The 13,038-nt window shown below is 48.3% G+C and overlaps 1 protein-coding gene across 3 annotated transcripts in view; it reads right to left on the bottom strand.

The window, feature by feature from the left end:
- Positions 1-2,391: 2,391 nt before the first annotated feature.
- Positions 2,392-13,038, bottom strand: part of LOC135366533 (uncharacterized) — a 133,417-nt gene continuing 122,770 nt past the window's right edge. For all 3 annotated transcript variants that reach the window (XM_064599262.1, XM_064599263.1, XM_064599264.1), the window contains 2 exons: positions 8,827-9,191; positions 2,392-6,818 (listed from right to left, as the gene is read on the bottom strand). In XM_064599262.1, the coding sequence (XP_064455332.1) occupies positions 6,070-6,818; positions 8,827-9,191 (1,114 nt within the window). In that variant the 3' untranslated portion in view covers positions 2,392-6,069. The remainder of the gene's footprint in view (positions 6,819-8,826; positions 9,192-13,038) is intronic.

Genomic DNA, 13,038 nt, shown 5'->3' with positions numbered 1-13,038 from the left:
TCAGTTCAAATGACCATATGACCAGATGCTGTGACACAAGCTCCACCTGCGGCATCGTGGCGAACACCCAGCACATTCTTATGGTATGTGCACTCTACGGCCCGCAAAGGCGGATACTGTGTGGTGAGCTTGCTCGTATCTGCAAGAGACCTTAGACAACTTAGCCGCACTCGTTAGCCCGTATGAAGATCCTGTGCTTCACCGCCGGGTGCTTCGGCCTGTTCATGGACTTCCTGTCGTCCACTAGGTTGCTCCAGACGCTTTAGTTTGTTCCCCTCGTGTTTTTATCCTTCCCTCATCATCGTCACATAATGTTCCACTTGCAATGGGGTAGGGTGCCGCACCACCGCGGTGAAAAAAACCCGTCACATCGTCATCATTGATTGATTGTTGTTGTTGTTGGCACTGTAATTACGGAGACCACACAATTGGCCTCCCTGCACGAGTCCCACCGTCACAACACGCACGTACCCAACCACATTTCACCCGGATCTTAGAGACATGGCCTCAGACCTCTTTCTACAAAGTCGGTTTAATACTAAGTCAGACAAGTTGCAGCTAAACCTCACAGAGACAGTTTTATTTCAAAATATTGGGACATATATGCAGATGTCAGTCCACTACCTTCCATTATGCTCGGCATCACGAGAAAGCCTCCCGCTTCCGTACTTGAGTCTATGTACAAATTGTGTAATCTCGATAGCATATATTATACACGGACAAAGAACATCCAGGCAGTATATGATTCTCTTACAGTGGACACGAGGACAACAGTTCCGACCACAACGTACCAGCAAACATACAAGACGTCTCTCCTGACGTGTCGGACGTAGAAACACGCGGCATATTAATCAGCAGTCCCCTAGTATGTACTGCTATGTTTGAGGGAATCTTCGATTACCATGAACTCGTTACGCGCGGTCATCGGTGATTATTTTCACCGACGGATGCCCTACTGGCACATTCTGCAACGGCGGAAAGCGTCGGCGGGGTCACAGCACGGTCAAACGTTCGACAGACCTGATTGTTCATCGCCGTGAAACGAGGGGACGGAGCGCCGCAAGAACGGTGCTATTTGCTGCGCCTTTCGCCGCTTCCGCATGTGCGAATAGGGCCCTAATTCCTCGAATCTGCCAGTGCCTGACAGTACGATGTGGTAAGCGGCACAAACACTATTTATTTCCGGCAGAGGAACGTATGTCTGACGATGGAATTCCTCGAGGTCTGCCCTCAGAAATAAATCAGTTAGAAGATTAAATTAAGCATTTTTTTAAATATATATCGCGTATATGGCAAAGTGTTTTTTGTAGGTAGCACACACCTGACGGCACATACACACACGTTTTTCTTTCCTTTTCTTTTTCTTTTTGAACGACCCGCATACGCAGCTCTATAATGCAGTCCAGGACCGGAAAAAAGTACTAAGACGACACGTCATCAGGAGACTATATAAAACATTGTGGCACGTCATAGCTTTGTGGCACGTCATGAAGGCTACAATCTGACCGCGCGGTTGTGGTTCGTTAGCTACAGTTCATAAACACTAGACAATTCTAGAAGGACACTGACATATACGCGTTGTGGAAATAACCTGCAAGCTATCTGTATTAGAAAGGTCTCTATGACGTTAAGACGAAGCTACCTTTTTTAAAACTAATACGATTAAGCTCGAGAGGGAAGGAATATGACGGATCAATTTCTATGAAGCCTGCATCCCAACAAAGTGGACACGAACAAGTCTTTTGTGTTCTGTTTGTCTGTTTTGACAATGGACGAAACAGCGGGACGTGCTCGATGTGTTAGAATGGCGATATACGACGCCTGTTGCTCAGAGTTGCGCAGTATTCAGAGGATTTCAGAGCGTTACTATTTTTTGCCACAAGTGACACGGGACCATCAGCCGGTGCAGCTCTGTAAAGAAATCTCAACGGGGCGAGTCTTCAACTCGGCTTTAAGACTATCGAAAATCTCGATCCTGTTTCAGCTAACGATAGTATTTTTTGCCATTTGTGTGTGGCTTGACTGTCTTTCTTAGCCAAAGGCAGAGCATCAAACAGAATCGAAAACCGGAACGAACCGCTATTTTTTGCCGGAACCGAACCGAAAAGGCCGCTACCATCTTGGTGCTGAATCGGAACCGAACCTATTTGAAAATTTCGGTTACCGTTTCAAAACCCCACTCTTAAAAATGAACTTCACCGCATAGCACGCTCCTAGCCAACCATAATCTCGAATGATATCGTTACCTGCCCTGATTTGTTGAAAACGGGGGGCGTACGCCTTTCTTGTGACACTTATGCTGTTCATAATTGTCACAAAAAAGGCGTACGCCTCCCGTTTTCAACAAATCCCGGCAGCTAACGATATCATTCGAGATCATGGTTGGCTAGGAGCGTGCTATGCGGTGAAGTTCATTTCTAAGAGTCCGGTTTCAAACCACCGAGAGTTCGAGATTGGCCGTTTTTCATCCTACCTACCTTAATCGCCCCCAACCTGTTCCAAAAGTGACTGGTTCATGCGACATTTTTTGCAACCCGAGTCTTCAATACAAGTGGAAATGCATAGCTGGACGCCCGCATCGATGAAGACAACGTCGGACAACCGCGCTCTATAGTTTCGTTTTCCTGTGGACTAGCGTTCCTGTCACAGCTTTGCGGCCAGCTAGGACATGCGAAGAGAAATAATGCTTTCGGAACTTTCGTGCCGTTTATTTTAGGGCATATACCTTGTGCAATGAACCGGTTCGGAACCGATATGTGTGCTCTCCTAGAGCTGAACCCAAACCGAACCATTATGCTTGGACCCGAACCGAACGGGAAAAAAATTCGATTTGATGCTCTGGCCACAGGCTTCTTACTTCGTTGCCGCGTTGCTTTTGTGCCGAGGAGAAATATATTAGAACATTCTTCGAACCAAAGTTCATCAGCATGTTCTCCTGAACAGTGCAAGTACAGCTTCCTCCAGGGCCAACCTGGCCGTAGGCGTTACCACGAAGGTTCTTGTGGGGCCGCTCAGCACAGTTACGGACAATGTTGTTCTTTCTACGCGCCATACACAGTATACGTAAGCTCCCATCCCTGACCCCGGAAAGTCAAGCTGAGGGCTGATCAGAGATGTTTCTCCCAGTAAGATTTTTCGCCCCAACCCGGATCTGGTGTCCTCTATGACATCAGTATGCCCTCTATGTCCTCTTGACGTCCTTGCTGACGTCATCATTCTGATGATGGGACCCAAAACGTTAACTGTATTTTGTTATGTTTGTTGAAAGCCGGTGCGTTTCAAACTATTAAAGTTGCTGACGCCAATCAAAAGAAGCCCGTTTCTGCCGATTATTCGCTCTCTTTATGCCACGGAGTGCTCTGCTTACAGATGTGGCTTACATCGGTGTGATGCGTCTAACGTTATCATTCTAAAGGAAAGTAGCACGACGGATACATTGTGAAATGAAAACAGCATAGCGGATTCGTCGCAGAAAAACACAAGTGGCTACAAATATTCACTATTGCACATTATTTGTCGGCCTATAGGATCTGTACAAAGCTACTACACCGAGCTGAAAGGAAACTAACTAGCCCGAAAACGGTGTCGTAGGAATACAGTCCTTCACGTGTTTTCTTCCCTTCGATTATTAGACTAGCTCCATCTCTCGCACTCTGTCGTTTCCATTATTATCTCTCATTGTCGACCCCTGCGACAGACTAATACCCCTGGCACACGGCCAGCCTCCAATTATCATTCAAATCAATGGCCATGGTACATACGCGTAGCGCCACCTAGTGCGTTGCGTGTCATCTTCTCGAAGAGCATTAGATCCAATGCTCCTTGACAGGTTGACACATTATACGATTGGTGGCGCTCCGCGCGTGTTCGATGTCCATTGGTTTCAAAGGCCTTCGGTTCCAATGATCATTGAAGACTGCACGTGCGACAGCGGTGTAAAAAAAAGACAGCATTTGGACATCATTGGTTGCACGCGAACGATTCTTTTGACCGCGTATGTTTTTCTCGGACAGGTTCAAGAGGTATGTGATCTGTGATTGCCAGCAAACGCTGTGTTCCAAGTAAGCTAAACTTGAGTTTTGTGGGTACATTCTGTTCACAATACTAGCAGGGTTGAGAATACCTGGAGGCTCCATGAGAGGACAAGCTAATCTCCGACGCCTGAATGTACTGCAGTGCAGGGCAGAAACGAATATACCATGACTTCTGAAGGCTTACTCCCTAACCTGCCCACGATAGATCTACACAGATAAGATGTGGGGAAAATGGCAGCAATATCTATGTGGGTGTTGCCTGGACAGCGTTTTCATACAGGAATAACAAACGTAAGAACACACTCTGGCTTCTTCATGGCAGTGATAGCTTTGCTGCTAGAGGTGCACAAGTTTTCTGGCAACTTTGTGCATTGTTTGCGCAACAATTCAGCAAAGATGAACCACGTCCACTTCCTGGCCACCACTAAATGCACAAGGAGACTCCCGTAATTCTCGGAAGTGTGTAAAAGTGTGCTTGCACCTATATCGCTGCCTCGAGTCATTATTTTCTAATACCCCTGTCACACGGGCATTTCGATCCTTCTCGAATCCGATCTGCATCGAACTTCCCGAGCACGCTCGAGTTTTGACGCTGCTACACGGCCACTTTCAATGCGCATTGAATGGTTGACTTGTGCAAATGAATAAACGGGACTCATTAATTTCGCGTTTCCTATATAACAGCGATATTAGTGGTAATTTATCGTATACCGATGTAAGCATCATTTGTAGCTTCGCGCGCATGTCCGTCCTAAGTTATGACAGTTCACCGGGGTCGAGGATGCAAATGGCGGCCGTCGAGCAGTCTTGAAATTCTCAATCCTGTTATGGGAACTGTCTTGAGTCAAGCAGGATCAAAGTTCAATCCTGCTTGGAAGCGGCCGTGTAGCACCATCCGATCCGCATTGGGTTCAAGCAGGTTCGGTCGAGCAGGATCGAAAATGCCCGTGTGACAGGGGTATAAGAAACGCTGCTGCTCTTATGGGATGATCGCCAATAGACGAGTTCAGAAAACCCCAGTGCTCTTTGCGCACGCATTGCGTCCTGGGCGCTTGCTGAGCGGGGGAACGAAGAATATAATCCGTCACATTTCGCTTTCGCTGACCTTGACACGTCGTGGACAATGGACCGGTATGGAAGAAATCGGTCCAGTTTGGAGGCCACCCGTTTCTTTCGTATTAGTAAACTCCCACAGTTCAATGCGACGCTAAGCACTCTGGGATTTTCTGAACTCGTCTATTGAAAGATCCAGACACCAGTATGGCTGCTGTAACGCGACATGTACGTGGCGTGCACATTACAAAACTTCATCGGAGCAATCTTCGGCTGGTCGAAAGTAAATATCACTGTAGCCTACCCCTTGTCATTTGCAGGAAATGCAATTGCCTCGTTTTAGAACTTATCAACGCTAATCACACAGCACTTGAACATCTCGTAGACCACAATCATGTCGTTTGGCATGCATTGGAGATGATAACACATGTACTATGCATAAAGTGAAACTTGGCATGCATCAGAAACACGGCCTGTTCGATCGTTGTGAGATAGCGAGAAACTGGTATCAGCACTGCACTGGTCGTATTGCAATATGTAGCACTGGCTTGGAGCTTCAGGCTTGTACTTCTTCAGACTTCTCGAAGTGCACACAGCCTTGTTGCCAAATCCAACCATTTCTGTCATAAAGCATTGCGCAGGTGCGCAAGTAAACATGGCCTTCGGAAGCTGCCAAAGACCTTGAAGTTGCCTGATTCCTAGTTCGCATTCCACAGTGGCCAAGACGGATGCCTTTCACGTAAAAGATTTGCATCAGATGTAAGCGTTGTTGTTAACTATGATTAGCACTTCACTACACGTAAGCAGATGTACTCTACGGTTGCACATTAGTTCAATGCTGTTCAGATACGAGAAACGAATGCAGAGCATTGCAAGGTGAAGATGGACACACAAAGTCATATTGGACGAACTTGCGAAAGTCACGGCGAACGAATCATGACGAAATATTTGAATGTCCGCGCTGAGTACTATGATTTGCTCCTCATATGTAGAGCTGCCAGATGGACATGGGTTGTCTGTACAGTCCAGGAGCTCCTTGTTCTCTGCCACCAAAGACGTAAAGGCAGAGCTGCCAATGGTGCTGTTCAATCTTTGCCCTGTTCGGACTCATGGTCTGCGGCCATTTCCCACGCACGGGGGTTCCTTGGCAGCTTTCCTCCTTGATCGACTGGATAGCCATGCGAGGATGACTGACGCCTCGCGCTGCAGCCGGCGTCCTCTGAGACACCCTGTCCCAAGACCTTGCCCTCTCTTTCATGACTTGTATCCCTGGTTGGGCTGCAGCGCTGTAGAATGTCTTGAGTTCCAGTGCACCTCCAGCGGCATAGGACACCGGTCGTGATCGAGGGCCATTTCCCGACAGGAAGTTGACGATGTCTCTTTGAAGCTCTGGGTCGTCCTCGGCGAATGAGTAGTAGCCTGAGCAGTGGGACACGCTGTGTGGTAGGTCCATGATGGGTGTCGCTGTTTGGGAAGTGAGCTCCGATAGGGTGGAGTAAGAGGTATAGCGGCTGGTGAAACGTCCCCCACGCGGTTCCTCAGCGTCGTCGCTCCGGGACAGGTCGATGAGGAGGTCGCGCCGGTCGTTCGCCTGCTGTGTCGTGTCAGACTGGGGATACGTGTTGTTATCCTGCGCGTTCTCGCAGGGACTATGGGCCGTGTCAGCGTCGGACGAGGAAGTCGGAGAGCAGCAGCAACTTGTGCTAGGGTTTGTGGCGCCTGCAGGGGTGGCTTGGGTAGGAAGGAATACAGACAGGATAGTGATCAGGAGAAGGAAAGGAGAAGGAAAGGCGAAAAAAAGAGAACACCATTTATACAGTGCTCGGCAGGGTAGCAAACTATACGTGTTAAATGTGTAGTGTAGGTAGGGTACCGTGGAGAACACTGAGCACGCGCTGGTCACTTGCCGATGCTTCGACTCTTGTCGGTGAACACTGAAGAAACTTGACAACCGACCTTTTAGTGTTGAGAAGGTAATGGGGAGCTGCCCAAGGCAGCACCAGCAACCTGCGCTGTGTACACTGACGAACTACCTCAAGGTCATACGTGCTGAAATAATCTTTTGAATCATTCAGTGCTTTCGCACGTCAAGCGTCCTGGAACAGCTGGTTGCACCAGTGCGACCTACGTTTCAATTTTTTTCGTTCTATTTCTATTCTATCCTATTCTATGTAGGTGGTTTTTTTTTTTCTTTTTTGCGTGTCAGGTCATCCATCAGAGGTGTGACATTTGAGTTTCTGGTTTTCATTCTGGCATCTGCATCGGAGGCTTGCGAGCTGTAAGGTTATGAATGACTATCTGAACAGTGCACTTCATAATGTATGCAAAATCATGCCAGTTGGAAATTTCATCATAGCAAAAAGCAGATGGGATTTCGGGAACATGTCACAATTCAGGCAGTGTTTCAGGTTTCTCATCGTGCTGCACTGGTCTCATCAAAGCCCCGATATGTAATCGACAGAGTCAGGATGTCAAAAGTGTCTGTTTGGCTTTTTCGATGACTGCCATACTTCTACTGTTCACGTTCTAAGGCATTGAGCCATGTGTTGTGTTTGTCTGTCTCTGTGTTCCACGCTCAGAACAGTCACTTTCTACCATGTTTCAGTCTTAAATGTGGAAATGTGTATCCCCTCCCTCAGCTCTCTGCCCTGAGACACATGCATGAAGGCAATGGTATACTGGATGACTGAATTTCGACAATTTACATTATTTCCCCGCATACCTAGCGCACGTTCTCGCGAAAAACATGGCGCTCTGGGCGCTAGTTATGGTAACATCCGAAGGCAAAAATCAAAGTACAGTCGACCCCTGTTTATCCGGACTTGACCGTTCCCAGCGAAAACGCCCGGATAGCGGGGTATCCGGATAAGTGAAACACGATATTTTGAGCTGTCCACGAGGGCCGTATTTATTTCGTAATGCACATAAAACTGTCCATACTCAGTTGTGCTAGATTACTAAGGCACCGAGCTCTCCTAAGCTCTTGGTTCTGGCACTAACTTCAGGAACATTACCTTTTGCTCAAAAACCACCAAAGCAGCTCTGACTGCATTTCGGCCCTCTTGGGGTGTCACCGCACGTGCTTTTTCAGTGTCGTCATCTGACTTACGGCTGTCATCATTCCAAACAACAATTTCAAAGACGTCTTCATGAGAAATGATGGCCGTTTCATCATAGCCGTCCACATCGAGGCACTTGAAATCTGCTGGCGGACTTTTTGACTGACTTTCGAACTGAAGGTCCTTCCTTCCTCTGCAGCTTCACTCTACTGGTCTGGTCATCACCCCGCATGGGTACAATGGGAAAGAGGGAAACAGAGTAGTTCACTCTACCATCAAGGTTGTCGCCCCAGCTGGCGAAAATGTAGGTCGCACACTGGCCCTAACTCAAGACTGTATAAGTGAGGCAGGTCGTTGGTTACTTTCCTATAGCGGTTTTTGGAAATTCTTGTCCTGACCCGGGAGCTCGAGCCTGGATAATTGAAGCTAAAATGATTGGACTGAAATCTGTCCCACAATTTTTGTCCGGATAGCGCGGGATCCGGGTAAGTGAAGCCCAGATACACGGGGCTCGCGACTTTACTTACAACTCCCGTGGAGCAATTCCAAAACATTCAGGTCGTCTTTCCGAGAACCGCGAGTAATTACGCGAGTAAATACGGTACTAACGATCGACCCAACTGAGACGCTACCGCAGGAAGACGGCGACAGATACGAGCACAGCGCTTTCGTAGCCATACCAGAAGCGAAGTTGAGACTCCTGGAAGCGGTGATCCTCCTGGACCGGTGATTGTGTGGCGGGGGGCTCAGCCTCTCGGGCAGGATCGAAGGGAAGTTCTTGGGAAGGATTTCCGACAAAGGCCGGATGGACACGATGCGGTGCTGCGGCGTCGAAGACTCGGAGTCGGACGGCTCGAGGACAGCCTCCGAGCTTTGCGACTTCTGGAGCGAGGCTGGCGGAAGCCTCGGGGACTCCTCGAGCAGCTTGCGCAGCTCGTCCGTTCGGTCAGCGGACATAGCGCCGCCGCCGCTGCTGGCGATGCCGTAGTTCCCGCTAGAGATGGAGCGTACGAGGCGGCTGCTTGACAGCTTCTCCTTCAGGGATCTATTCGACAGAGACAACAGCAGGAACAAGGATTAAAGGAGCACTATACATGGGTACACAAAGTGCATCTTTCTCTCTCTCTCCGTTGTTATTACTTTTTAATGCACTTTTGTACGTTGCCAACGGCGAAGGCTTTTCCAAAGCCACTGGCGCAAAAAAAGTATGTAGTCCTTCCAAACTTACACGGTATTCATTGCACTCTTTCGGGCTCATGCCCCGCCCTTGCCGGGAATAGCGAATCGTTATGTTGACGTCACGCGCGATCAACCAGTCTAAATATGGGATGCGTATACACTAATTCGTTGTAGTATCGGGAAGTGTGATAAATTCTAAGCATTTTTCCACACAAAATCCTCGAGACAGCCCGTTGAAACAGTACCAAACGCCCACAATGTCTCTCTTGCAGTGTGTTTTCGGCGCTGTATTGGTCCGCGAGTGCACCGAGATGTTCCCAGAACCTATACTCCACGCACGCCGCTGCTTGACTCAACAGGGCCCATCATTGGCTAGGGGCAACGCCACCTAGACACAGAAGGCCTGCTTATTGCCTCGTCTCCCTCCTTCGCTACGTGGACATATAAAGTCAGAAATCGTCTGCTACTGCGAATCGCCGTTCTGCGAATTAAAGAACTCGCAAATGATTGCAGCTAACTTGGAACCTGTACACCTGAGTCTGTAGACAAAAAGTGCGACACGCCTTCCAGAAAATCAGTTTTGAGAAAGATATGGGACCGTTTTGCGCCCAGTATTTTAAAGTTTTCCCGTTTAATACCCGGGGACGTTCAATCACTACTCGCAGACGACGGTGGTTCGTCTCCATGGCAACGACAGCTGAAAGCTCGTTTGTGATTAGCTACCGCCGTTGAAAACACGATAGTGATTGGTTGGATCTTGCGTGTTACGTCACGTCGGCAAGTAAGCAGGCTTTCTCTATCTAGGAGGTTTTTGGTCTGAAATGTCCTCGACTTCCTGTACTTGGAAAATGCAGTGTTGGCACCGTTACTGCACGTACGAGATTCGTGACGTAGCTGCTCTCCAAGAAGGAAGGAGAGAGTCACGCGGATTAAATGCTTTTTCAGTGTCACGTGGTTTCTTGACGGCTTCAGGACTGTCAGTGGCATCCTCGAACTCAGCGTACTTGTAGTAGTAAGCAAAAACATACAGCAAATTGCAACTGTTCCTCTACAAGCCCATGTAATTTCACGGCGGTAGTTTTAGTCTAGGCATGACGGGAGACTGCGTTTTCCAAGTTGTTTATTCTCGACCACTCTCGACACCGCGTCTACGGTTAATAAACGATGCGGTTATTCTAAACTTTTTAGGAACATATTTGTCAATCCCAGCGTACTTCCTCGAGGCTGTTAGCGTCGCCTGTGGTCAAACCAACCTTTCAATGCGCATTGAGTTGAACTGTGTAACTGCATGGCGCACCGAACGCTCTTGAGAAACTCGATGCGGATCGGATTCAATCCGCGTTGAAACTGCCGTGTGATAGAGGAATAATATATTCGTCACTATCTTTTATAACGAGCATAGAAAGTGGGTCCCCCTGGTGAGACTGGCCACCACGTACGCCTGCTGCGCGTTGTAGATATTTCCTCTCAGAGTAAAGACCATATGGTACTCGTTTTGGCAAGACGTTTTTCAATGAAGATAGAATGACGATGGCCAAGGAGAAGAGTAGGCTTCAGGACGAAAGAGTAGAAGAGAATGCGATTATCGGCCCCCGTTCAGCCAGGTTTTGTCCCTAGCGATGCTAAGACGACGACAGTGGGAACACCATCTTCCCATCCCGGCGCCCGCATATAGGGATGGGTAGTTTAAAGGGAGTCTTCGAAGAGATTCGGAAAAAAAAAAAGAACTGGTGAGCATCATACCGAACACGAACGCCTCTGGCAACATTGCCCCCGAAGGTGAATTTCCGTCTCCTAGCCACATTACTGAATGATGGCAGTTGAAGTAAAGGCACCAGCAGAGGGATTCGAACCCACACTCTCTGCGTGCGTTTGTCCGCCTCCCATTCGTCTTGTCTGCGTCTTTAGCCTATAGGATGTCGTCTGACACACATGTGACTTTTTATGGCTACCGGTGGCTCCCTATGCGGCTCATGCTGGCATATATCTACGGTCGCGCCGAAAGCAGAGTCGTGATTGGCGGACTCTTGATTGTTACGTCACGTTGCGCGAGCGATCAGGCTTTGCCTCTAGATAGTGTTGACTGTGCGGACAGTCTACATAGCACGGAGGTCAGCTGCAGCAAGTGACGGTGGCATCACAACGGCGAACGCACTGGCTCTAAAATTTAATCACAAATAATTGGCTTAGCAATTTAACTGAAACATTTCGCACGGTGACCCCGACTATTATCATAGGGCACGTGACAGCCTTCTTTTAGCTTTCCTTTCGGGTCCGGACTGCCCCGCTTTAATGTTCCCAATCTAACTCTACTCTACCCATTTCACTCCCCCCCCCCCCCCCACTCAAGCTGCATTCATCGAAAGTTCATTAACCCCCCGCAGCTTCTTCATCCCCATCCGTCCACTTCCGTTAGATTAAAATTTGTAATAAAAAAAAAACAGAGCGAAAGTGAAAAGCCGCTCGTCCAATAAGATGCCGAAAGGAGCGCCGAGTCACCACCACGCCCATACCCCAGTGTTCTCCCAAAACAATGGGGAAACCAATCCACCCCATCCATGAGGTTCGTTTTCCCAGCGTTAATTACACTGGCCGTAGCATAAACACGGTTCTCTACCGCGTCCCCCCTAATTGTAGCACGCCACTACTGAGTGCGTCGGCGGAGAAGCAAATTTTTCCGGCTGCCAGCAGATGGTGGGTGCGTTTCATGATGGGAATAGGTATGGAACGTGCCCGTTAGCTTTCACATATTATATCGTGCGTGGAACGATAGGGTGGGTGGAGGGGGAATTTCTGGCATGGCTGTTCGGAAGCTGCACCGGCTGGAACATGTACAGACTAGTTCTCCTGATACAGTGGCGGATCCAGGGGGGGGGGGGGGGGGACGATCACCCCCCGAATGTCAGTCTATACATTGGATTTCCTTCTCTCTTCCCGTCCTACGCGCTTTGACAAAGAGGGTGCCCTCCCCCCCAAAAAACGACGGTCTCAATCCGCCCCTGTCCTGATATAAAAATACCAGTGATGGCCAGTTGTGAACTACATGTAGCTAAACTACTAGTTATACTACCTGATTGCAGTTAAAAAGTAGTTATCAACTACTTGCAGAAATATAGTGGCAACTACTAGTTAAACTACTTTATCGAGTAGTTAACTACAGCAGTTAGATTACTGCAGACTCAACTACTTTCGAGCTTTACGGCACAATTGTGTTCCCGACTGTTACCTTGAGCTACTTGTTTGATGAGAACGGAGGTGCAGAGCAATATTGTGCCGTGCATGTGTACTAAATCTTCACTTTTATCACTGCTTGTGATTCATATTTAGGGGTCCAAGAACACTACATGGGATTAGTGTTGATGCACAACGTTAAGTAGTTATAGATGTAGTTAAACTACATTGCAGTAGTTAAAGAAGTAGTTTTAACTACTCCCCTGAAAAGTAGTTGAACTACTAGTTAAACTACTCCATCGCGGAGTAGTTAGTAGTTATAGTTAAACTACTGTAGAAGTAGTTAGTGGCCATCACTGGAAAATGCCTATGTGTGCGATCGGGCTAATTCTGCTACGAATGATTACTGGCACAGATTCCAACTGCTGCTTTACGTATCAAAAAGCAGATAAATAAGTGGGTGAGCGCATAGGCGGGATAGGTGACGTCAGCTGTATAGTGGAGACTTTCCCGAGATCGCATCGGCGTCGTCGGCATTCGCA

This window comes from Ornithodoros turicata, chromosome 8 (genome assembly GCF_037126465.1).
Source record: "Ornithodoros turicata isolate Travis chromosome 8, ASM3712646v1, whole genome shotgun sequence".
NCBI lineage: Eukaryota > Metazoa > Arthropoda > Arachnida > Ixodida > Argasidae > Ornithodoros > Ornithodoros turicata.
The sequence above is the reverse complement of the archived record's forward strand: the minus strand, read 5'-3'. Positions and strand labels throughout refer to the sequence as shown.